Raw genomic sequence first — 27,738 nt, forward strand, 5'->3', positions numbered from 1 at the left:
CCACTTCATCAGATACATGGCTATCCTGAGTTGGAGGTGGGAAACTAAGCAGTGACGTCAGTAGAAAAAGAATGCAGATAATTCCAGTATGGGTATCAGTAATAATGGCTATATTCTACCTCCAGGATCAACAAGGAGCATCAGTATAAGTCACAGAGGAACAACAGCTGGAAAGGTTGCTTGCCCTCATGTCCTGTTTGAAGGATTTACGTGGGCATCTATCTGGTTGGCTACTTGCAAGCAGAACACTAGTCTAGGTAGGCTTTTGTTCTGATTCAGCAAGGCTGTCCTTATGCTATACCCAAACGTTCTGGTTTTATCATATCTAGAATCCTCGCCTGGAGGGGCTGTGACCTTCCCTCCCAGATGTACAGTTAGCAATTTGTGCCATTATAGCCTCTTACTGCAGCAACAGAGTGATCATTCTTAATACTGCGTAACATTTTAAAAGTTGGGGCACATACAACATTTATTCAAAATAAATACAATTATGAATTTTAAGTACAAGTTCATTCATTGATTGATTTATGTCTTGGGTAAGCTTGCAACTTAACTTTGGAGTTAAAGTGGAGATATTCAGCAAAAGCTTTTTACCAGATTTCCCTGCAACTCAAAACACCAGGGTAACACCAACTCAGAAGGTCCCTTCTGCCTGAATCTCTTTAAGGAAACAAGTGGACATTTGCTTCAGATAAGCAATATTTTTAATCCCCATTTTATGGATTGAATCCTTAAAACTTTGGGGGCAAACCCACTTTAAGCCTAGACTCCGCAGTAACCACAAACGATAGTTGAATTTTGCTATTCCATCAGGAAATCAGAAGTCTAACTCTGGAAGAACAATATCCATATGCTCTATAAAACCCTCCTTGAAGGCAGGAAACAAAAAAATCGGAGACAAATTCGGGGGGGGGGGGGGAGAGGAGAAATGTCTAGGACAAAAATCAAAGTAAGATACAGATCTAAATATTGCAAGTTCCCTCCAAAAATATTCATCTCTCAAACACAGTACACTGTTAACTCAAGGAGAAAAAGGTGACAACTGAATGCCAGATATGTGAGACAACATTTGCTTTTGTGAAGCTACAGAATGCTTGAAATTAGTTTGAACACTTTAGGCATGTAAGAGATTGAGGAACTGGGTGTTCAAGTAAGAAACATGAATATCTGCAGGCTTAGGGACAGGCTATCAATTTTGCATGATTACATAAAAACAACAGAATCTGTTCACCTTCAGAAGCAGGACATTCCTTGAGACAAAAAACATGTAAACAGTTCCCAAAAAAGTATCAGCCTAAAAGGGGAGGGGGGCGAATATCCCAAATCAGTGAGAAGAATGGAGAAATTCAGCATTAACTGAGCATTAAGTACTGCCACCAAAGATGAGGATCAAGAGCTAACAGATCTAGCAGACATATCTGGCAAAGACATGACCTTGCTCCCTGATGTTAGAAGATCAATTACATAAATTCTTTTCTTGTGTATGCCATCCAATCACTTAAGACATCAATGCAACTTGACAGTTGCAAATAATAATTCTCTTCTTATATGAAGGTTTCCATGTCACAGATGCTAACATAGCAGCATTTTACTGAGGAGACACTTCTCAAGCCATATTTTCTTCAGATGTAGTATTCCCCACTGTCAAAGTTACAGCAGCCAAGACTTCCTTGGCTTACCAGGATTAAAATACAGTACTCCAAGACAGCAGAGAGAGAAGGCATTCTGGAACAGAAACTACTCAGTCCTTTTCTCCCCTAAAGTCTGGTAGCACAGCAAAGCCATGTTCAATCGGTGGGGGGTGGGAGAGTCAGATGAACAAAAGCCAGGGAGAGTGCAGCTGCTGTGCCACTGTGGAGTTGTCCTGGCTCACTGAGGTCCATGCTGTTCTGTCTGCTGTAGAAGATAATTCATGGCCTCTGATTATCTATGTCTAAGGTAGAGAGATCCATAGTTACTTAAGGAAGTTGTCTAGTTTAGTCTGACTGATGCCAGAAGCGGCTGCTGTTGGTTGCTTAGAAACACTTCTTTTCTTGCACCTCAAAGGCAGGGGGCGAATCTCGGTTGATATACTCTGAAATGAGACACGTCAAGGAAAATAGTGGCCAAATATTTAAAAGAAAGGTTTTACATTCCCATACATATCTGACATGGATAAATCATTATATCTGGGGGCTAAATTATTTTCTCTCCCCCTGAGTCCCTCCTTCAGGGTCATTTTCCCCCCAAACTCCCAAGTGAGAGAAGAAAGGTCAGGTTTTAGCTGATCATGGAGTCAAACGTTTTTATTCCCATCACCCAGTCAAAGGCTGACCAAGAGATGGTAGCAGACAGATCCCTCTCCTAGTAGTGTTTTACTGCTACATAAGCTTCAAAACAATAACCATCAACAGCTCATTACAAAGAAACAGGCTTTTGATGACAAATATTGGATTACTGACCTCTTAACTCTGCACAAGGGGAGGGAAAGGAACATTAAGCTGAATGTGAACACAGATATGCTAGAAACACCAATGGATCTAGAAACACTCATGATATTCTCTGAAAAATGTAGCATTTGCTGCAAAATGTGTCTTGAAATACTTTACCACCGGCAAAAACTGGAAACAAGAACCAACTTATATAGGTTTTCCAGTTTTCAGGGAACGAAAGTGTATATATTTACATAATTTAAACAGTGCATTTCTTTGATCTCTACAGCAGAAGTAAACTCAGCCATAGATTCACAAGTGGGATTTGAACAAGATCCTGATCCAGGTTTCCTGGGGCCACTTCTTTCCCCAGTACCATCGTACCTTGGAAGTTGAATGGAATCTGTTCAGGAAGTCCGTTTGACCGCCAAAGCATTCGACTTCCAAAGCACAGTTTCTGATTGGCTGCAGGAAGCTCCTGCAGCCAATCGGAAGCCACAGAAGCCCTGTCGGATGTTTGGCTTCCAAAAGAACGTTTGAAAACCAGAACAGTCACTTCTGGGTTTCAATCGTCCAGGAGCCAAAACGTTTGAGAACTAGGCTATTTGAAAAACAAAGTTACGACTGTAAATGTAGAACACTGTAGCCAAGAACACATACAATGTATATTCGGATTGATTTTAGAGGGATATATTCCCCAAATATATTCCATTATTTCAGCTTCTCCTCACTTTGAATTTAAGCCACAATGTCATTGTTCCAACTGGAACATTGCTTGATGGCTTAGTAAATGCCACTGTTTTTTCTTAGTCTTTTGTCATTGATCACCATAGATTCAGTGCCGCTGGATATCACAGCATAGCTTCTGCAGGACAGATCTTAGGAAAGGATACAGGCTGAATGAATTTGGTTCTGCCTCCTAAGCCATCATACCCGGTTCTCACCTACAAGGAAGAGAATCCAGTAGTTAAAAACACAAAAGCATATGATTCCCATGGAGGAAGTTGTTATGAAATAGAAAAAGGATTGTAGTGGGTAAAAGGGCACATAACACACAAGAGGATTTGGTGATCAGAATATGCTAAGTATGTGCTGCACGATCAGGTGTCTAAGCAGGTCCACTAGCAATAAAAAGCACAGAGCATATTGAATTTGTAAGATTTGTAGACGAGGACATGAGAAGGCATGTCCAGGAACAGGGTTTTACTGGCTACTGGTTGGCAGATTAAGCAGGAACACTCCACACTGCAAAACTCTGATGCGCATCCCACTTGTACTCACTATTCCTGTGTTCCTCTGTGGTACAAGCATGTTGCTTGCAGGTGGCCGCTTGGACATAACAGAGTTTCTAATGAAAGCAGGCAGAAGATCTTCCAGATGCTCATCATCTGTGTCAGCTGAGCAGCTCTGAACCGTATTTGAAGAAGTAGGAGAGTTAAACTAAAATACTCATATTTGCAACCAAACACAAACAGCACTACTAGAATTCACGTAATCCATTACAGTATTGTGCAAAAGGAAATGGTCGTTTCTGCAAAAGCATATTTTAAACATTCTTAGAGAGGAATGGAAGTTCTTAAGTCACTGGGCTCTGGTGCCGGCTGATAGATCAACAGATGACAACAGTACGGACACCCTGACCCAGATAATTCAGAATACATAGCAGTGGGAAGCTGACTCTCGCACACCTCTCAGGGTTAACTGTAATATTTACTATTTTCTATAACACAGAAAAATGTATTACTTTAAAATCCATGCAGAGTTTTGTTTATGTTTTTGTTTGTCATTGATATTGTAAAAACTAATAATTTTTTTGCAAAAAAATAAAAATAAAATCCATGCAGAATTTGGCTGTCTGGAGAAAAGATGGCTTTCAAAATAGCTCTAAAGATAGTGGATTGAAGAGGTTATAGTTGCTACTCAGGTTATCCGTTACAATACCTCCACTGTTTCTTTCAGAACTCTTGATAAACTTGTCACAGGTGCACTGGAAAAAACAAACAAACCCACACACAATTTAGATTACATGCCACAAAGTTGTAAATTGCTCAATATATCCCTTTAGAGTTGGAAGCACCAGTTTGAATTCATACATGAATTTTCACAATGTGGCCCAGATCATAAGCCAACACCTAAAACAGGCTTTGCCAACCTGGTACCCTATGGACTATGACTCCAGCAGCTGTTAGCAGTAGACATACTACAAAAGTATAGGCTTCTTATGTCTCAATTAAAATAATAATAAAATGCAACTATAATGTTCTCTTCTTCTCCCTTCTCTTTGTTCTGACCACTAAGATAAAAGCCTCTGGTCTGATCAACAGGCAAACGTGGTAGATCTTTCATTACTTTTGCCTCGCTGCCATTGTTATCATTTCGCTGAAGCCCTAACCCAGGGGATGGGGAACCTTTTCCAGCCAGACGGCCGTATTCTTTCTAAGGGCCACCATGCCAGTAGTGGGTGGAGCCAGAGGCAAAAGTAGGGAAAGTAAGAAATGTAATTATTGCCTTTGTACACTACACTAGTTTGTATATATTCTTCTCTTATCTTCCATCCAGACAAAAGCAAGAGGCATTATCAGAGTTCAAGGGCACATTCCAGCCAAGCAGAATCACACAAGGAGGATGTGAAGCAGGTCTGGTGAGGGTGTGTGGCTGAGGAGAGTCCCGAGGGCCAGACAGAGAGGCTTGGAGAGCCACATTTAGCCCCTGCACCTGAGGTTCCCACCCCTACCCTACCCCAAAGTCTTTATACAAGTAGGAAAGTCACTCTTCATTATCTCTAGGATTCAGCGGGAGCAGAGATAAAGCACTTGTTAGAAGTAACACAAATGAGGGGTGCTTATTTAAGAAATCTACAAACTAAAGTTTCCTTATTACGCAAATTATGTAGCTTGGGTTTGTGCTCTCCCTTCCTCTTCCTGAAGCGGTTGTCTGTCTGTCTTAGATTGCAAGCATGCAGGTTAGGAATTACCCTGTTAGAGTAGCACCTAGTTATTGAGACTTTTTAATGAGATATTTGAGAAAGATAATGGACAATAAGATAGGCAACTTTGGGGGCAAAGTCTCACTTTACTCTCACAACAGGTAAGATATGTTGTGACAGTCTTCTGCAGTGAGCAAAAGCTTTAAAATGAGATATTTCCATCAAAAGCAATGAGAACAAAATGTGATCTTTGTTGTATAATTTGTTATTTCTTCAGCTTGTAAACCGCCTTTTGTATAGTAATATAGAAAGGCAGTATACAAATTAAAAGTATTAAGATGGCCGGAAAATTGCTTACAGCGCATGCAGAAGTGAGAATACCAGGCAGATCAAGAGCACAACATACACCCAGTAAAAAGAGAAGCAACTGCGACTCACAACTTTTTATCCAGTTTAAGTTTTTTTGCAGGAGCAGAGATGCTCTTGTGGGGTGGATGCTTTGGTGTCTGTACATCAAAGGTATCGTTCTTTGGTGTCTGTACATCAAAAGTATCATTCAGGTCAATCTCATCACTGTGAGCTGGTCGATGGAGCTTTGGGGTTAACAATTCTAGAGGAGCAGGGCTGTAAGGCAAAATTGTACAAATATCACAACACAACATTACACTGTCAGACAGGTAACTGTCTCAGTTTCCAGTCCACACCACATGCTGTACCATCTAAATACTAGCTTCCTATTGGTACTCATTCCTGATGGCGGAAGGCTATGACAGTATATAATACGGATACAGTAGAACTAAATTCAGAGAGAGAACTTCATTCTGCTTTCTAGCAACATGTGCAAAGTGTTCAAAATTACCAAAATGACTGCCAGGTTTCCTGGGGTCTTCACATCCCATTCATGTTAGTGTACTGTAAAACTGGCCTGTTACAGAAAGCCCTACATTTATATAGGAAAGTTAGGTTGCTGTCTGATATAATCTTCTTCTTTCTTTGGCGATCACTCGTAGCCGAGTAAGATTGTCTTCCATGAACACGGTTTTAACAGTGAGTCCGTAAGTGACTGTGGAGGCCAATTCTGGATCTACACGTCCTTCCACAGCGGGGATATTGGTTTCCCAGCGGGAGTTGATCACAGTGTGGATTTGCCAAGCATGCCTTCCTCTTAGCACGTTTCTCCCTTGCGTCCTGAGTTTGAGTGTCTTCAAATCCCATGACACCTTTGGTAAAGCTGTTCTCCAACTGGAGCGCTTGCAGGCCAGTGTTTCCCAGTTGTCAGTGTTTATACTACATTTTTAAAGATTTGCCTTGAGACAGTCTTTAAACCTCTATTGTTGACCATCAGCATTACGCTTTCCATTTTTAAGTTTGGAATAGAGTAGTTACTTTGGAAGACGATCATCAGGCATCCGCACAACATGACCAATCCAACAAAGTTGATGTTGAAGAATCATTGCTTCAACACTGGTGATCTTTGCTTCTTCCAGTACACTGGCATTAGTTCACCTGTCTTCCCAAGTGATGTGTGTAAAATTTTTTGGAGACACTGTTGATGGAATCTTCCGAGGAGTTGGAGATGACATTTATAAGTGGTCCATGTTTCACAAGCATATAGTAAGGTTGGTAGTACAACAGCTTTGTAAACAAGCATTTTTGTTTCCCTGCAAATGTCCTGGACCTCAAACACTCTGCACTCTTCAATCGGGAGAAAGCTGCACTCGCAGAGCTCAGGCGATGCTGGATTTCGGCATCAGTGTTGGCCCTTGTGAAAAGTTTGAAATAATAGTGGCAGAAGAAACACTTGCACTAGTGTTATACTGAGCTGGTATGGATGGTGCTGTAGCAAATGACAAAATACTGAACTCTAATGAAAAGGGTCAGCTAGCAGGTGGTGGGAAAGACCCTGGAGAACCATTCCCAGTCACAGTAGGCAGTCCTGGGCTAGTTGGACAAATAGCCTGACTATAGGTAAGGCATCTTATGATCTACTTTTGGACAGCTCAGGAAGGTATGCAATGCTTATATTGGACAAAATCATTGGCACAGTAACTCTGCTACATCAATATCCACTGAATTTTTCTAAACCAACCTTTCAGAGACGAGCCGGCCAAGTGCTTCATTGCTTAATGATGACACTTTAATGGTATCTTGCATCACTCTTATCTTCTTTTTCAAACTCTGTGGAAAGAAAGAACAGCAATTAATACATGTCAGAAATCCTACCAAAAGCCAAGATTTCTACATCCTCTCTTGCAAAGATACAGGCATCTTGAAGTTGAGGATGCCTCCCAGCCATTTTTAATCAGGGTAGAATTTAGAACAGTATTTGGACTATACACTACGAAGGCTGTAGGGCCACAATAATTATCAGCAGGTTAAAAGAAGGTTCTCACCATTATCTCATTATCTGCATTTCTCAGATCAGCCTGGGTGCTCTTCACCTCTTCTGTTGTTTTCTCCAACTCTAGAACTGTCTTCTGTAACTATAGATTTAAAACTATGTTGGAAGTCTAGTACATGATGGGATACAACAGTACATGAAGCTTCTAAGTGCTCAAAAAAACTACAGTGGTTTATGTTTTACAAATGCACATTCTTAGACTTCAGGATAAAATAATTTAGTGTATTGTAAATAAAGATGTCCTAAATGGAAACAGATTCTTATTCTTTCAAGGCTCCTGCAGAGGGAGCTCCAATGTGGCTCATCTCTTCAGGTGTCAATGAGAAGCTGCTGAGGGCAGCGGTACAGTGCCACCTCAGGTTACATACGCTTCAGGTTACAGACTCTGCTAACCCAGAAATAGTACCTTGGGTTTAGAACTTTGCTTCAGGATGAGAACAGAAATCGTGCTCTGGTGGCGCGTCAGCAGCAGGAGGCCCCATTAGCTAAAGTGGTGCTTCAGGTTAAGAACAGACCTCTGGAACGAATTAAATACTTAACCCGAGGTACCACTGTACTAGTTTGCTGAAAGTAATTCAGTGTGCTTGTAAGTAGGCATTTATAATAAAGGTACAATAAACTCTTGCCATTCCCAGTATATTCTCAAGAGAGAAACCCTCTCCCACCCTTCCTCCCTACACCTGTGTTTACAGTACAAATTAAGACCCTTCCTGATATTAATCCAGAGGGATTTTCAAGAGACAGTTGAAAACTATAAACTGTCCTTGTGCAGTTATATATGTATAACACGATGCTTTATTAGAAGTTTTTTTCAATTCTTGTTATGCAGAAGCAGAAGCAGAAAGAATACTGAGGCAGACTAATAAATGTTATACAGACATATTGAGGAATCTTAGGGAACATACAGCTGAACTTCTCAGCTTAAGATAGCGGCCAACATGGTCAATGTAAGTGCTGGGACAGGAATTGTGTTAAACAAATACATACCTAATTAAAACGTATTTTGCTTTATTTTGGTAGCGTTACTGATGAAGAGCTGCACATAAATACCTCTGCAACGTGTCTGCAGGAGCACCAACACATCTTTTACCTTGTGATTAGCAGAAAACAACTCCTTTCTCAGCTTCTCTTTTGTATCGTTTGATGCTTTCTGAGACTCCTTCAGATTTTCATATTCCCTGGAGAGGGCCCAAATTAGTCCATCTGTTGAACATGCTTTCAAGCAAACAGCTCTTAGATAAAGCCAGTAACCAAATTTAGACTGAAGATTTTCGTTTCACAGCTTAAGTGCCTGCAGAAGTTTCTGTTATATATACAAGAACTTCCAGGGAGAAGACAGCACTGAACAAGCCAACACTGACTTGAACAGTGTTAAAACACTGATACACTACAGCGTAGGCGAGAAAACATGCTTTCAGGGGAACAGCACTACTTGGTTTGGGCCAGGATAAGCAGCAGAATGGCAGAAGAGAATATTCCATGTCAAAATGCATAGGATGTTTAAACAATCTTGAGTCGTGTGCAGTATTTTACATTCGCATTAATGAAATGAGATGCAACAATTCAATTTTTATTTTTAAGTTCAAGGTTCTAAAAGCAATTTAATGCTATTATAAAACAGTGCTGAAGTTACTGATTACAATGCAGGTACACTTCATGCTGGTAGCTCATTATTAAAAGTTGTGATTACCCATTTGCTATCTGACATTGCCTGCACAAGCTGTGAATTATAAATGGTATAAATAAAAAGGCCTCTAGTGCACACAGTAGGGACTGGCGACTACAGCATACTTAATGTCACAGAAGTGTAAAGCACTCTGCTCAGCACCAGGGAGATATTCAGGGGCCATGCTGCCTTACTCAGAATCATGACAATAATTCATCCCCTCCGTTCTCATCAAACAATCACCTCCTGAGCACTCTGGCAAAGCTCTGAAGGTGGTTTCCATAGCAATGGATGTGTCACTAATGCAACAATAGCATACTTGCAGTGTTGAAATCTTCCATCTATGCCACCTCAATTATATTCACCAAGGCTTAGCATTGCAACTAGCGTTCTGCCAGAGCACCTATTGTGATTAACTTTTCCACCGATTCCTTTAGGGGGTACCACACAAACCCAATCCAAGTCAATAAGCTACTGCATTTAATACACCTACTTTTTCAGTGAGATACAATAGACGGCAAGCTGTTCCACTGCGGCCTGACCTGTTCCCATTTCACGGATCATCTTTTCTACCTCGGGACGTTGACTTTGCAGCAGTGTCTCAATCCTGGTACGAAGGAAGGTAGATTACAGGTGGGTTGTTGCTTTTTGTTCAGTGGCAGCTTGTCCATGTTATAAAAACACAGAAACAGTTAATCCTGGAAGAGACGCATCCTGTATTTCACACTAGCAATGATTTCCCCCCCAACATAGCTGGATTCATATGCATACTAGTGTGCTTCAGTTGAATGGGAATTATACTGCTGCATTCCCCCCCACCCCAAATGATCTTACTGTATTTTATGTAAACCACTTGGTGATTTCACATATTAGATGGTATGTAAATATTATAAATAACAAAATCAGGAGTTACCAGTATTAAATTTCCTCTAGCAAACAAACTCAGAAACATGGCCATTTGTAAGAAAGTTGAGCATCAATTATTATCAGACAAGCACATGATAAAGGGGCAAGGCTCATGTTGGAAACACTTACCGTATTTACTCGAATGTAATGGGCCATTGAATCTAATTTTTGTAATGTAATTTGGCAAAGAAAGGTGCACATTACATTCCTTCTTCCATCTGATCCCTCTTCCCTTCTCTCTGATTAGCTGGTGAAAGGCAGAGCAGAACCTTTGACCCTCAAGGGTGTCCAGAATGGAAAGGAGAGGCGGATACAGGCGGAAGGAAGGAAAAAGAGGAAGGAAGGGAACAAAGGAGGAGAGCAGCTGTGATCTGGGCTGGAGAGCAAGAAGGAGAGATGAAGGAGTTGAGAAGGAGGAACAGAGCAGAGTAGTGCAGTGAGTAAGGACTGCCACTGGCTTCAGGGAGCAGAAGACCAGGAAACAGGGTGGCCAAGGCTCTATACACAGGCAGGCTGCCAGATCCTCCTTACTGCGGCTGCTTACTTCACTCTCCCCCCCCCCCCGCCACCGTAAGCCAAAAAGGAAGGGAGAGTATCCCCTGACAAATCACTGTAAATCTTTTGCCCTCCCCAGAAAGATTAAATTCAAGAGGAAGGCTGGGTCACGGGAGACCTAAGACATTGCATGCTAGTGTGCCCTGAAATCCTAAGTACCGTATTTTCTCGAATGTAATGCGCCCTCGAATCTAATGCACACCCTAATTTTTGCAACATATTTGGCAAAACAGGTGTGCAATACAGGAGTAAATTCAATAAGTGTTTCTACTGTAAAGTTACAGACTCAGAGTTGGAAGAGGCCTCAAAGGTCTTCTGGTCCAATGATGTCTTCTAGAAATGTGAGGTTGCTGAGCAGTCTGCTAACAGAACCAGAAGATGTATGTATAGAGCCAAAGCTTGTTTTCTCACCCCTCCAATGTTTTCAGTCTGTTTCTCAGCCTTCGGGCCTCCTCTTTTGCACCCTTCGCATCATCTTGCTGTTGCTCCAGATACTTCATTTGTTTCTGAGAAAAAAAGCACTATTTTTGTAAGAGGAATCCCCATGGAAGCAAAATTTGGACTTAACATCAAGCCATTTCCAAAGCTCTTGCTACTTCAATAGCCCACCGTTTACATTTCAGGTGTCTGGCATATCCATGGATCATAACTTATCTGATGATAATATTTACAGATTCAGGTCATTGCCTACAAATGAGAGAAGTACTTAATTCCAGGAAAAAAACATTCCCCCCCTTAAATACTTCTTGTTTCCACTCTTGCAATGCATTTTTTTTTAAAGTGCCACATGAATGCTTCATGGCAACTTGTTCATGATCTGTAGATAACTGCATCATGCACGTGGTCTAATTTAAGTGCAACATGGTAGAAACAAACTTGTACAATATCATGATTTCTCTTTTGTGAGCAGGAAAATATCTCACAAATTCCTTCCTTTCATAGAATCATAGAATCATAGAGTTGGAAGAGACCACAAGGGCCATCGAGTCCAACCCCCTGCCAAGCAGGAAACACCATCAGAGCACTCCTGACATATGGTTGTCAAGCCTCTGCTTAAAGACCTCCAAAGAAGGAGACTCCACCACACTCCTTGGCAGCAAATTCCACTGTCGAACAGCTCTTACTGTCAGGAAGTTCTTCCTAATGTTTAGGTGGAATCTTCTTTCTTGTAGTTTGGAGCCATTGCTCCGTGTCCGCTTCTCTGGAGCAGCAGAAAACAACCTTTCTCCCTCCTCTATGTGACATCCTTTTATATATTTGAACATGGCTATCATATCACCCCTTAACCTCCTCTTCTCCAGGCATTTTACTCTGCTCTCATGAGACCACCACTGAAAGTCTACCCCACTTTGTAACAGCTTCTATACTTATATTAAAATGCACAGCTTCCTTGAATATAGAGTGACCTGCACAGGATCAATGCAGTGTGTGTTTAGGGAGCTTCCTCAGCAGATTTAAAGAAAATAAACCTCCTTCAATACACTTGTGATTTCTAGGCTTTGATTGGGTTGGTCAGGTTGGCACAAACTTCAAAGGATCCTGCCTACTTTCCCTCTGAACTGAAAGCTAGGGAAGAAGCAATGCTGTTTGATCATACTTCAGAGAAAAGACTGGTCAAAGACTAGAATATCTACAAGATGATATTAAGCTTTACTCCATACAGAAGGTGAAATATTCTAGATGTATTTGCCAACATACTACTTCCCTACCTCATGTACTTACAGAAATGAATGACTAAAATGCTGGCTGGCTGATGAGAGCTCACTCAGTCTTCGTTAATACCAAGTTTTTACAACTCTTCCCAAAGCTTCCATTTTAGCTTTTTAACTCCTCAGCAGCACCTAGCTGATAATGCTAATGCATTTAATGGCCAGAACAGGAAGGGCACAGTGGATTTAGCTTCTGCTGTTGCTAGAGAGGCTTTCTCCAGCACAGCCAAGAAAGAAAAGAAAAGCTCACTCGTTTGGCACTTGCCCCACATTGATAAGCATGCTTGGAGACAGCTTCAGTTGCAATTCTGTTTTTCAGAAATTCTAAGCTCTAGTCAGAAAATGCATACAAAGTTTGAAAGCTGTCTCTAAATCTGGGGTGGGGTGGGGTTGCCTCAGATTACATAATAGGCTTAGCACCAGTGTCTTAGAGCAGCTGCAGGGTCTGCATGATTAGAAAAAGCACCGAATAAAGTACACTTCACTGAAACATCAACTGTCCTGGGAGAAGTCAGAATATGGAAGAGCAATGAAAAGATAGCATGAATGATTTGTGTATCTCAGCTTCCCTCTGATCATGTCACGTTAAAAGTGCAGCCTAAAATGCGACATCTGTTGAGTACCAAGAGAAACAACCCCTTTCCGCTTGCCAACTCATAAAACTGCATTCATATCAACAGAGATCTAAAAGGCAGAAAGAAGTCATTATAACCCATCTAACTCACATCATTTCCAGAAAGGCATCTTGACATGCAAGTTCTCACTTAAAATGTCTTCCACTATCACACAGCCAAACTGTTTTCAGCTTAGCCTCTTTTCTCAAGGCATAATATTTGACCCATGGACCTATTACTCATGAGGACATCATATCAGGAATTATGGTAAAAATCAATTTACTTGGGCATTATTTTTAGATGGGATGGAAGAGGATGTGGCCAGTAGTCTAAAACCAAATCAACAAACATTTGTCTTCAGCAGATGCCAAGGTCGTATTCCTTTAAAAAAAAAAATAATGAAAATTTTCGGCATAAAATACCATTAAAATCAGCCTAGTCCACAGAACAAGAATAAAAAACCAAGATATAGAAAAGAAAGAGAAAAGAGAGGGAATAACTATAAGGTTCTTTATCACATCTATATCCTATCATTTATCCACACATACAGAGGTGGACCCTCCCAGATCCCACTTGGTCGTATTCCTAAGCCATGCAGGAGATATTCATTCTCAAAACAGACCAGACTCACTACAGCTACCTTTACATGCTAGTGCAGAACACTGGTGACGTACATACTTTCTTCCCATTTCAACCCCTCGATAAGCACGAATGTCACTTTTTTATAGGGACAGTTTAGCACAGGGTAGGGAAATGCATTTGGCCGGAAGGCTAGTTTCTAATCCCCTACTGCCTCTAGGCCAGTTTGACGTCAGGCTATGAAACTCTTTGATGCCCCGACAATCGTCTCTTTGCAAGAGGCTTGTAAGGAGTACAGTGCTGTGCTTTCAAGTCCCAATGATCTGTTGACTATTGGTACTTCAGAAGCACTGCATGTAGGGCTTCTGATTTATAGTGCTTCTGAAGCACCATAAATCCCGATTGCTGAGACTTGTGCCCAGAGTTTCTAAAGCATTTCAGAAGTCCTTATGGCCCAGCTGTCTAGTTACTTGATCACACCTAACATCATACATGACATCAGGTGATTGGGTTAAACCAGCCTCACCTGCCAAATAGCCTGTTTTCCCACCCCTGAGCAAACACCAAACCAGCAAAATCAGGGAAGTGTTATATCCTACATTTGGGCTTTTTAAAGATAAAGGCAAAGGGAAGCAAATGCCAAAACCTTAGATTTAGAATAATCCGGTACTCCACGATGGAAGTCTCACCTGCCTGGTCTATACTTGCTTCATCTTTTGTCTCCCCTGCTAAGTCTAAAAGGACCTTTTACCTTAGGATGCTGGATGTTGTACATTAAAACTTTCAAGTCATACCATGAGATGTATTTAAGATACAGTACAATCACATCCTATGTGGTGGCTCATTTCCAAGGGTTCAATGTATACATGGAAGCACGTATACTCAAACTGCCTCCATGCAAGCCAGTGCACTGAGCACGCATTGGGCCCCCCAACTAAGGCAGAGAGCTTAAAAACTCTTTCTGCACTGGGAAAACCTGGCATAAAAGGAGGTTGTAAGCACTTCACCTTACTTGGATTTAAGTCTCACAGTTCCAATCAGCTCACCTTCAACTGTGTATGGTTGAAATCAGGAAGATTAAATGATTTTACAGTATGATGGCATCTTATACGCAAACACACAATCTCACACTACTACTTCTTTTTACCTTCAGATATATGGTAACCAGAAGAGAATCTTATCATATTACAGTACAGACCCAGACCATTTTGAACATACCTTGAGAGTAGCACACAACATTGTCATCTGAGTCACAGATTTCTGGAGTGATTCAATGGTGGCATTACGCAAATCCAGGGTCTCCCTTAGTGAATTCACAATATTTTGGATATCCCGTTTCTCCTTCTCTGAAACAAAAAAACCCACACAATTACAGTGCTTTAAACAAATCTCCCCAAGTTCTTTAGGTCTTTGGACTTGGGGCAGGAACGTGACGAATGACAAGCAAAGCAAGGGGAACTTTCAAAGGCATAAAACAGGGGTGGCTAACCTGTGGCCCTCCAGTTGCTGTTAGGGCTCCAACTATTATCAGCTCCAGCCACTGTGGCCAATGATCATGAATGACAGGAGCTGTAGTCCAGCAACTTCTGGAGGGATTCAATTTAGCCACCCTTGGTCTAGAATTTGCTTGGAACTATTGGATGGCCATTACTGAATCTGTTCTGCAAGAACCATGTGCCACTTCAAATAATCCTTGTTACAAGCTCCACTAAGCTTCAAGGTTTCTTTAGAACAAGAGTAACAGCGTGCTCTCTTCAGAACCTGTTCAGTTGGCAATGTCAATATGGTAGCCATCAGCTCCCACCCTCCCAAGCATCAAAACAAGCTCCGGTACAGTTAAGTACTGTGCAGGGAGTCAGCATTATTCATAAACATAACATTTACAAAACCATGAAATTTTGATGTCTGACTTTAAAAGACTCTGTATTCTGTTTTTGGTGTGAATCCTTGTGTGCTGGGTACATGCTTAGGCAAGATTTCAGCTGTTCCTGTGAATAGTGAGACAACGATGACACACAGAACAATTATATTACTGTATTGTTACATTCCTATTCTAACTTATTTACTTTCACCACACTTTGCGCCCTGAGCAAGAAATTTAAATGTAACGTACTTCGTTTAATTCCTGGAACAAAACACATTGTCCTAGTTTGTGCATCTGCAAAAGTTACAGGACCATCAAGACTTCATAAAAGACACATTTATATTAGAGATATGGCAGGCCTGCAAAACTGATTAGGCAGATAATCACCTTTTATTCCCCTCCAAAGAGCACCTAAAGTGTGTCAAATCTTCAATGTGTTTCTTAACCAAGCAAGGTACAGTGATACAAGCCACCCTCAGGTTCAATATAGCAGTTGCTCCTGTCTCAGTATGCAAGCTATGAGGGAAGTTGTTCATCTCAGGGAGAGATGTAGCTTATTTTTGGCTCCTTGATTTGTAATTGTCGAGGAAGCCAAACAGTCCAATGGGAAAAGACAGCTCATTAGTAACAGAAGAACCCTCCCTGGTTGCTCATTTAAAATCTCTTCATTTTACTGCATTCTCATGTTTTGGAATTTCTGTCATTCATTTTGAGTGACATTTTCCCTTCACTGCCTATGACTCACAGCTGCCTACAGACAATGCTTTAAAAGCCATCAACAAAGTCTCCAAGGCTTTCACTTAACTGTCTCCATAAAGCATTTCTAAAATTAAAGTTATAATGCTCTTTAAAGCAATGGGGAAATGGAATCACATGAGCAACCAGACACATGGACCATCATTCAGATAGCTGACAAAATCCTCTCCCCTCCTCCGTTTCCTACTTCTATTTGGTTTCTCAATTATATGCAACACCTCTGCAATTTTTCACTACAAAACCACTGACATTAGGCAGGTACAAGTTTCGTAACAAGGAGGCATTTACCTTAAGTTTATCTGAATAGTCTCACTTAAGTTTTTCACCAAGCTCAGCTGTGTCATGCCAAATCCCTGTGGCTGAGCAGAGTCTTTAAACTCTGGTCAAGAAGTGACCCAAAGCATTTCATGTATATATGTGTTTGGAGTGGAGTGAGTGGGAAGTATCTTAACTCTTCAGTTTTAAACACAGCTTTAAGTCATCATGCAAGCCTTGTTAATACTTAAAAAATAAAAAAAATAAAAAATAAAATAAAAGGGTAAAGGACCCCTGACAGTTAAGTCCAGTAGCGGACGACTCTGGGGTTGCGGCGCTCATCTCGCTTTACTGGCCGAGGGAGCCGACGTTTGTCCGCAGAAAGTTTTTCCGGGTCATGTGGCCAGCATGACTAAGCCGCTTCTGGTGAAACCAGAGCAGTGCACAGAAACACTGTTTACCTTCCCGTGGGAGCGGTACCTATTTATCTACTTGTAATTTGACGTGCTTTCAAACTGCTAGGTTTGCAGAAGCTGGGAGAGAGCAATGAGAGCTCACCCCATCGCGGGGATTCAAACCGCCGACCTTCTGACCGGCAAGCCCTAGGCTCTGTGGTTTAGACCACAGTGCCAACCGTATCTCAGTAAAGTCTTCAGTAAAGTTAATACTTTACTGGGACACATAAATACTTTACTAAAGGGCAAACCTCTTCCTCTTCTATTTTTCAACTCACCTTTCATGGCTAACTGGGCTTTCATCCTATCCAGTTCATTCTGAAATATAATACATACAAAAAACAAATTAGGTGGCAGCACAACATACAAGCCCACATCAGAGCTTTAAAAGGTGTGTCAGAGTGATTTTAGGATATCTACCCAAACACTATTCACACTCACACGGACCAAGTTATACAGAAAATAGTCACAACTGTCGAAGCTTTATTAATAACCTATATCCTAGGATTATTTTAGAAGTGGGCAGAGGGCTGGAGCTCAGAACTGAAAAAAACATCAAGAGCGATTGTCTTACCACTTGCCACCCTATTTCTCACACTGTCATTTTGCTTTTGTCAAACAGCTTTAGAAATCTCAAATGGGAAAAACAACAACGAAGTATTTCAACACTATTTTAATTTAACAAACCAGCCAAGCACAGATCCTGCCAGAAAGAATTTGAATCCCAAATATTTTTAACTAATATTTGTAATCAATGGATAATTAGCTGGAGTGCAATAGTGTTACAAAACTAGTGTTTGGACAGAGTCCAACAAGCAATTTATGAATGCATCTGGATAGAGGCACAATGAGTCAAACCAAAAGCTTGTTTAATGCTCATTCAAATGAGCTTGGAAATTGATAGTGACACAGAACAGCAGCTGGATGAAAGGGCAGCAATGAACTGGCTGGCACCAAGTAGGTTGAGGAGGTGCCAAATGAACACCCAAAGGAGCTATGTAACAGCTGGCAGTATTTAATACTGAAAAAATAAAATACATGGCATATAGCCAGAATTTACAGTACTTAATGATGCCAACATGGATCTACTTCATGCTCATATTTCTACTTTAAAAAGGAAAAGGAAAAGCTGATTTATCAGGTGGGGGGGGTGGTGGAATCTGATGAGAGTCTGCAAACCCTAGAAAGCATAAAGGCTGAATTAGGCCTGCAGGACATAGCAGACAATAAGCTGGGCATTGAGTAAAATGTAGTATGACAGCACCCTCACCCCCCACCAAACACAGCATGTTACTGAAACTATTCATGCAAAGACATCATGTCTATATTAATTTAAGAAAATAATTAATTAAATAAGGTCACCAAACTAACAACATGTCATTCATGGTGCACTGCAGTATATTGTATGGATTATTAGAATCTCATGGCAAATATGTTGTTGAAATAAAATGGTTGGGAAACTAAATAAATAAATTAGAAGGCATTGATTCAATAGAAAACACAAGCTGACAACATAATACGGAGTGAAATATGATTGTACACACACAGCTTGTATGGGGAGGGTAGAAGCCAAAGTATCCCTCTTCCCTTATTTGACAGCAATACCAGCAATACGTACACTTCCTTTCTCTTCCATTGAAGTAAAGAAGAGATGTGTTTTATAGGAATCTCAATGATGCAGCTCAGTAGACTGCCTGGAGGTTGATAAGGGAAGCTTAGGGCAGAGATGAAGAGGGCTTATGCCTGCCCTCCATTTGTATGGAGCTATATTAAAATGGGAGGGACGCAGGTGGTGCCGTGTGTTAAACCATAGAGCCTAGGGCTTTCCAATCAGAAGGTCGGCGGTTCGAATCCCCGTGATGGGGTGAGCTCCTGTTGCTCGGTCCCTGCTCCTGCCAACCTAGCAGTTCGAAAGCACGAAGTGCAAGTAGATAAATAGGTACCACTCCAGTGGGGAGGTAAACGGCGTTTCTGTGCGCTGCTCTGGTTCGCCAGAAGTGGCTTAGTCATGCTGGCCACATGACCCGGAAGCTGTACGCCAGCTCCCTCGGCCAATAAAGCGAGATGAGCGCTGCAACCCCAGAGTTGACCACGACTGGACCTAATGGTCAGGGGTCCCTTTCCCTTTATATCAAAATGGGACGAGAGGAAGGGCTGATCCTAGAATAAAACATGTAGGAGAAAGTGTTGCCAAGTTTGATGTGACATAAGAAAGGGAATGAGGTCTCTACCAAATCAACTGGGATCCAGAAAGTGCAACGAAAGAGGCAGCCCAGGGTTCATTTCATGTTCGGGAAGCATATCAGGGAAAGGAAATCAGCTATGTGGAATTATGAAGAAACCTGGTGCGAATGCTAAGTTTGGAAGCAGAGAAAGGAAGCAGTGAAGGTAGAAGGAGCCTTTATGGTGGTACCCCAGCCCATAACTAATTTAGAATGTGGATCATTTTTATTTAAGGGAAACTGGGCAACGCATGGGCTATTTGTACATACATTAATGGTTAAAAAATTTATGCCAGTGACAAGTTGGGGGGCAATGAGAGACTTGGGGCACCTTAAAGGGTCACAAATAAGTGGACTTTAGCCCACAAAAAACTTATACCATACTAAATTTGTCAGTCTAAGGTGTCACAACAGACCAATTGCTGCAACAGACCAACACATCTACCCCTCTAAATATTGGAGCAAGATAGTTGACCCCCCTCAATTCCATGGACTTGTAGCATCCACAATACAAAACTAACATTAGTGCTATATATGCTAATAACTATTAGCAGCTGCCAACTTATAGGCAAGAATGTTCTTGTTATAACAGGAAGCAAACCAAGAGATGGTGTTTCTCTTTATTGCCATGCCATCCTACTCTGAAAAAAAAATGTGGTTTTCAGTATTTTGCAGCTCAAGAGTAACACCTGGCAAACCACTGCTGCTTCATTCAAGTGAACTAATGCTTTCTATGGCTCTCTAGGTGTGCTAGCATAAGCCATTTTCTTTTAGAAGTGTTTCAGTATTCACTTTGCCGATTGGCTGAACTGTTACTTAAGGTACTCAAGATATGTTGTTGCTATGACAGGAACACATTTAATTCTCAGTCATCCTTATCTGTAATAACTTTCCTTTGTTGAATAGTGCACCTACTGAATAATATGCTTAAAGAAATCCTAGTAAATATAAAGAGAGCTTTTATGTGCATCAAGTTATTTTTGAATCTATGCAACTACCTTGTTTATTGACCACATTTATCAGGTTGCTTTTAGTCTCTTTTATGTGAATATGACAGCTTTATTTCTGATGGAACTGTTACCTATATCAGGGAATTAGGCACACAGACACAAAACTTGTTGTCATGGAAATTCTAATTATGACAACCATAGCACATGCTAACTTTAAACACAAGAGGGTAGAAGAGTCCTATTATATCAAGGTCAATGGAGACTTTTTAAATGACTAAGATACAGAGGAAATAGCATTTTGCCAAGGATAAATTATTGTTGAGAGTACACAGCGCTTTAGCGCCATGATTTTGCATTCAGGATTTCTCATTGCCAGCACAGTAGTGATCTCAAACACGTTAAGGCTGCAATCCCACAGACATTCACCTTAGAGTAGGTTCCATTGGTTCTAACCTAATTGGGTTTATTTCAAAGTAAACACATATAGGATTGCACTATAATTGATGTACCTTCCCAGATGAAGCTTGTCTTAAATATTTATTCGTAACACAGTATGTATCATAAGATTATAGCCTATGTTTTTCCAAGTCTTGTAACATTATTATATATCCTACACCCATACACACTGTGCAATCTAATTTTTGTATTATTTTTTAAATGTCTCTTTCTCTTATTGTGGATCAAAAGATCTCACAGAGCAAGCTAACTGATAACACTGAGGAACAGTAAAAATGCAACTATGTGCCGAGTTGTCAGATGAAGACTATAAACAGACCGTATTCTTTTAACAGCTTCCACCCAATGAGCATTGCAAAGACTGCAAACTATCCTCTCTTTGCTCGTTCCTACAGGCAACTAGAACAATATTCCATTCAGCCTCCAGACTTTAACATAGCTGTGTTACTCCTGATCTGCACAATATCCGAGGATAATAGGAAGAGGCTAACAAAAACAAACATAATTAAGAAGGCCAAGCTCTTTGAAAGGAGTCTGAATGGCAGAAAATTGGAAGAAATTGATAGAATTCCTTTCATGTCAACTTGCTCTTAAAATGAAAGCATTTTTAAACCCGAAGATCTGAGGTCATGTAGAGTCTAACTGAGATGGGCCTCCAGAAGCAGAAGCAAGTGCAGAAGCAGATTCACCTTTGATCCTATGCCTAGCCAATGACAGCAAATATTTACAGGGAAGATTTTTTTAAAAAACATAGATGATGGGAGCAAGCTGTTGCACATACATACCTGTAGACTTTCTGCATCCACTCCTGTCTGTTCCTCCAGGGCAACATCAAAGAACAGTTTGTTGATTATGTGTCTTTTGCCAACCTACACGTAACATGTGAAAGAATAAGGACATGACTGTGAAAAAGGAGGTGCCTGTTGCAATAAGATGGGAAATGATGTTTCAAGACAATATAAATATTGAGATTTCAGAAGACACATCTAATCTAATACACCCACACCCACACACCCCTTGACCTTGAATCAGAATGATTGCTTGTGTTTACTAGAAACCATATTCTATAGCACAGGGCTTGGAGGAAAGACAGTTCTGTTGGGCATCAGGCACAGCAAGGGATATTAATGTGACCTGTCTAGCATATTGCAATGTAGCATATGATGCACTTCACATCGCTACTGCCGCTATGAAATTCTTTGGCTCAGAATTCCAGTAACAGACTTTCCAAGTGTGGAGCCATTATTCCAGCACAAAATTTTGGAATTTTGACAAAGCAATTCAAGCACCTTGGAACCAAGTGCAATTTGTTCTCTGGCAGCTTTAGCTCAGCAGCTGAGGCTAAGCTCACGCTGTGCCAAATCCAAGTACGTGCTGCTTGCTTTATGAGGAAAAAAATATTACCGAAATTGAATTTCATAGCTCTCTCCACCTCCCCCATGCAGCTACCGCTTTGTGTTTTAAGTATTATATACAGTCATGACACCAGCTAATTGCATAGTTACAGCTACATAAGATGTTATTTCACGATAGCTCCATGGTAACCCAAAGATGCGAGAGGCGGCAAAGAACAGAGGGAATCAACAAGTCAGAAGAGCAACAAGGGCTAAGACCTGGCAAGGACTGAAAAAGACAAATAAGAAGGCAACATGCAGCTTGGCACCTGCACACTGGTGTTCCTTTGAAGCTAATAAATAACATTGTAACAGCCAAATACCAAAGGTCTCGACTCTAATTATTGCTGTATTAACAGGGTACACCACACTTATGGCCACCATCCCAAAAGCTCATTTACATATAACAGCTCATGTATATGCGGCAGGACTTTTGATTTTTCCTTGTATCTGCAGCATCCCCATTCCTATTTCCATTATCCACAAAGGGATGTTCAAGAAACAGAAGTCAAAAACTAACTGCAGCTACTTGTACAGCTAGCTAGCTAGTGGCTTAGATTTAGTAATTTCAAAGAGAAGGGGCTCTGAAGAAGAATCTGAAGAAAGCTACTCATACTCAAGACTATCTGCAGTGGAAGACCTTCCTCTATCATGGGCTCATTGAGGTCCAGCTGCTTAGTCGCACTCCCAGAGGACAGAAATGGAAGCTGCTGCTTAGTAGGCAAAAACCAAAGAGCAACACCAAGGATCAGAGCAGGAAATGCCACCCGAATAACCCTGGCACCATGGAGACACCGTGTTATTTCTAATCCTGATACCAGACCTGAATGTGATTTTTATTGCGAGAATATTTTCTAAGCTGCTTTGAGAGTGTCTCAATGCTATAAAGTCAGATTAAAATATTCTAAAACAGATAAATAAATCTCACTGAAATTAACTGAAAATCAATCAATCAACCAATCACAGCTAACTTGTCCTATTGATTTTAGTGGGCCCCAAACATAATCAACTTTCTCCAGATTTGGACCTCTGTGCTGAGGCCATCAAAATCCTCTGCCAATAAAAGATGAATTCTAAATCAGTTGAATGCTGAACTTACAGTACTTAAAGTGAAAGCAATGAACCTTCTAACTGAAGAGATATGATCTAGCATACACTTCCCAGTACATGCTAAGCTTTGGTAAAAGCAAAGCAATGGTAAGATTCAATCCAATAGCATATATAGAGAGAGAGCGCGCAGGAGTGCCCCCCCATAAAACCTTTATAGTAATTCCATGACCTTATGCTTCAAGGAAGCAAGGTTGATGGGCCCCTTCTCCAAAGTTACCTTCTCTCATTTGGGTAGTCTTTCGTTCTCTTCTGACCACACCCCTCCACCCAGTCTGGACAGGTCATTACTGAAACAGAACTCCTCAGCCTTGGAAAGCAAAGTACTCATATGGTAAAGACGATGAAATATGACAGATTATTTCAGTGAGCATAGGCTGAAGACTCACCTGGATTCTGCATTGTGGACAAGTCCGACTAGGTGCTGTGTCAAACCACTGGATGAGGCTAGAGGGGAAGAGATGACAAAGTGATTGTTGACAAATGGTGCTTCTTAACATGAACCACACAGGTAGTGATGTTAAATTCTCGAGAATAATCTTTTGGAGAATATTCTCGAGAATATTCTCAATTAATGAGAATATTAGAGAATTCTCATTTAAAATAGAAGAATATTCATTTTAATGCATTGAAAATGATATAATTAGTTAACATACATGTTTATTCATGGGTAAACTTGTTCAGATGGCAACCAGAAACTGTACAGATACTTTTATTCAATGGGGCAATGCAGTGAATTCACATTCTTTGATTTTTTGCACCAAACTTGAAATTGAAAATTGGCATGTTAAGGTTTGATACAAGTAAATTCAGTAATAGGCTATCTTGTGCTTCTAATAGCTCTAACACATAATAACTGTGTTGGTGACTAAAACATAGCTTGATAAACAAATCTATATGCATGCATATAAAAAAGAAGCCATTAACATTAAATGTATTATCATTATATGATAATACATTTCAATATGTCAGTCTCAGGTAAATGACACCTTGTACCATTGAATGGCACTGCAAAAACCAGGTTTTTTTGGCATTAAATAAAAATATACAAATGTCAACTGTTTAAATCAAGGCCACCTCACATGCTGTTACACATAATTGTATAGGCCTAGATACTTTAAGTGTATAAAGCATTAAAGCTACTTTCTGTAAAAAAATAATAATCACACTGTATGGCCAAGGGTATAGAATTGCTAAAAATAAGGTCACACCAAAATAGAAAAAAGGCTATTACATATACAGTAGTTGAAATACAAATGAATTCAAATGTTTATCAAATTAAATGAATAGCATTTTGTTTTAAAAATGTTTTCTGTAGCTCACATTTCAGAACTGTCAATGGTGAATGACACAATGCCCAGTAATGTAACTGGTTTAAAAAAAATCATTATTCATTACTTACACTGGCACTATCATAGCTTGACTTATTATTTACTATGTTTTTTAAATGTGGGTTGTAAAATTGGTTCTTACATTAGAATTTACAGTTTGTAGAGAATATTCTCTGGAGAATATGCTCACCTCACTACACGCAGGTATTATCAGTTACAAACAAAACTCATCTAGTCTTGAGACAGACAGTTTTAGAATTAATTCTGCCACAGGGCCAACACCCTGTAATACACAGGGCTGCGATCCTGTGCACACTTACTACCCTGAGATTTATTTCCATGCAAGTTTCACACATTTCAACTCCCATTTAAAATAAAGCAGTTTTGCTGAAATTTCAGTTTGCAACATCACAGTGCTGAACATCTTAAGTATTATTGCCGTTGCCATTGGGACAGTATTTAGCTTGGTAGACAATGAGTGGTACAAGGCATGCAGGCTCGCTTGTGATATGATTATAAAGTGATACAAATCGTGATAAATGAATAGGATATGGATATGTCTTAGGAATATATAGAGTTTGTCTTGAAACACTCATTTGGACATATCTTCAATATAGGAAATACAGTGGTACCTCGGGTTAAGAACTTAATTCATTCTGGAGGTCCGTTCTTAACCTGAAACTGTTCTTAACCTGAGGTACTACTTTAGCTAATGGGGCCTCCTGTTGCTGCACGATTTCTGTTCTAATCATGAAGCAAAGTTCTTAACCCGATGTTCTATTTCTGGGTTAGCGGAGTCTGTAACCTGAAGCATCTGTAACCCGAGGCACCACTGTAGCACAAAATATGCACACAGTGCATTAGGCTAGAAATGGCTCAGTACCACTGTGAACCTGGTCCTTCAGTCCTCAAATATTTTGACAGGCATCCGTGACACAGAAGGGAAAGCAGGACACAACAAACTGAGGAAATGAGTTACAGACCTATTTTATCAGGCAGAGAAAAATTATTCTCCTACTCCTAACCAGCACACTGTTTCTATAACTGCAGTTTCTTGATGATCAACATATCCATCCCCACTCCTAAACCACAAAGACACCAGCCAACAACAAAAAAACTTGCTTTAATGCTTCTTTCTATTGTACCTACAACTATAATATCAGCCTGCCTGGGCCCTTAGATATGGAGGAACAGGCCCTTTTCATTGTCTCACCATCCTGCAGTGGCATGAGATATGGCACCCTTTGTGGAGGTGCCCCTATTATAGAATAGCCTACTCCCCTGAAGTATGGCAGGCACCAATATTGCTGACAGCTGGGAGCCAGCTAGAAGCTTCTATTTGCCCAGATGTTTGCTCATTGTTATAACTCATTGTGTTTTCATGTTGGATTTTTCAAATTCTGTATATTTTACTTACACTTACTCTTATTTTTGCTCCCTTTGTAACCTGCCTTGGAATCATTTGAACAAGGGCAGGTTAAAAATGCTCTTAATGAATAAATAGTAAAAAATAAGATGTTTCCAAGTATTATTTCACAAATAAGATGTAATGAAAAGTTGATGTGTAAAAAAAGAAAGAGTTGCTTAGGTTCTTAAATAACTTTCCTCCACCAATTTTGCCATTTGTTTATACAGTACTCACCATAAATGGTGGAAAGTATGTCCACAGTGAATAGCTGCCACATCCCTCTCATTATCAAAGAAATCTGAGCAGATGGTACAATGGGCACGGATAGGCATCCTTTACAACTGCAAGATCAAGGAAAAGATGCAAAAACTCAGATGTGGAACAGCCTCTCTGCAAAAAGAAACACCAAACTTAAAAGAGGTTCTGCCCAATAAGAAAACAGTCACAAGGGCATATCCTGAATGCTGCTTCCCTTTCCCCACCTGTACACTGAAGAACTGAATTTGCACTTGATGATCTCTCTGTGCCCTGCACTACATTCCAGGTTACTGAAAACTTAGACAAAAATAACAGCAGCAAAATCCAGAGGGGAAAGCATTCCTTCCTGCATTTCTGGTTTTGCTCTATAGTCCCAAACAGCCAGCGAAAACACCTTACACTCCCCTCCAAAGCTCTTTCATTGTCACAGCCAGTTACTTAACTGGGCAACACCAGCTGTAATATGGGATGTTCAGTACGTCAACTACCACCAGTCAGCAAGATATAGGTCAGATATTCATTACAAACAAAGTATTAGCAAAACATTAGGACAAAGTACAGTGGTACCTCGGGTTAAGAACTTAATTTGTTCTGCAGGTCCGTTCTTAACCTGAAACTGTTCTTAACCCGAGGTACCACTTTAGCTAATGGGGCTGCCACTCCACTGCCGCGTAATTTCTGTTCTCATCCTGAAGCAAAGTTCTTAACCTGAGGTACTATTACTGGGTTAGTGGAGTCTGTAACCTGAAGCGTATGTAACCTGAGGTACCACTGTACTGTACTGCCCCTTATCAAAAGGAGGATTCAACAAGCACAGACCGCTTTCAGAATTTGATGAAAGCTGCAAACTCTTCCTCAGATTCCCCTTCCCTGTAGACCGTTTTCAAAACAACAGGAAGCAAATGAAGAGGGTAAATAATAATAATAATAATAATAATAATAATAATAATAATAATTCCTCCCCCCCCAACTCCACAAACCTGCTGAAGCCCACAGGTTAAGAACCTCTCCTTTAAATCTCTACCTTGGGCTAGTCAGTGTCTCCAAGAATAACTAGCCTCGCGAGCCTTAAGTGGTGGGGAAAGAAGTTTTGGTTGCGGGGGCTGAACAGAAGAATAAAAATGGACAGTTAGGCAGCTTCCCAAACTCACAGAGCCTCTGCCTATAAAAGGCTGGCAGCCGTGACCAAAGAGAAAGAGAAAGAGCCCACGGGCCAGTCCTCTCGCCCAGCTCCAGGGAGACGAAGCTGGGAATGGGGAGAGACTTCTTTCGAGGGGACACGCGAAGCTTACCCGCCCGCCTCGAGCTCTTGTCCTCCAGCTTCCTTCCCCCGCCCTGAACCCGGGAAGCTTCCCTGGAAGGAGCGCTCTCCCTGCAGCCGCCGCTATCAGGCCCAACAATGAACCTGTCGGCTGCCAGTTCAAGCCTCGCTTGGTTGCCGGATTCAAATTTGGTTCCTATCTCAGTGATTTCCGGAACTGAACGGAAATGACGTTCTTAATGAAGGCGCGGGAG

At 40.8% G+C, this 27,738-nt stretch overlaps 1 protein-coding gene across 1 annotated transcript; it reads right to left on the reverse strand.

The window, feature by feature from the left end:
- Positions 1–437: 437 nt before the first annotated feature.
- On the reverse strand, positions 438–27,682 carry TRAIP (TRAF interacting protein). The gene is made up of 16 exons (XM_079964440.1): positions 27,516–27,682; positions 26,200–26,306; positions 23,616–23,673; positions 21,511–21,594; positions 17,376–17,415; positions 14,986–15,113; positions 11,277–11,371; positions 9,898–10,011; positions 8,829–8,916; positions 7,731–7,820; positions 7,427–7,515; positions 5,776–5,961; positions 4,353–4,398; positions 3,693–3,818; positions 3,305–3,355; positions 438–2,074 (listed from the first exon to the last, which is right to left on the reverse strand). The coding sequence occupies exons 2-16, from the start codon at positions 26,295–26,297 to the stop codon at positions 1,955–1,957; spliced, it is 1,413 nt and encodes a 470-aa protein (XP_079820566.1). The 5' UTR covers positions 26,298–26,306; positions 27,516–27,682; the 3' UTR covers positions 438–1,954.
- Positions 27,683–27,738: the final 56 nt, after the last annotated feature.

This window comes from Podarcis cretensis (assembly GCF_951804945.1).
Source record: "Podarcis cretensis genome assembly, chromosome: 2".
Taxonomy (NCBI): domain Eukaryota; kingdom Metazoa; phylum Chordata; class Lepidosauria; order Squamata; family Lacertidae; genus Podarcis; species Podarcis cretensis.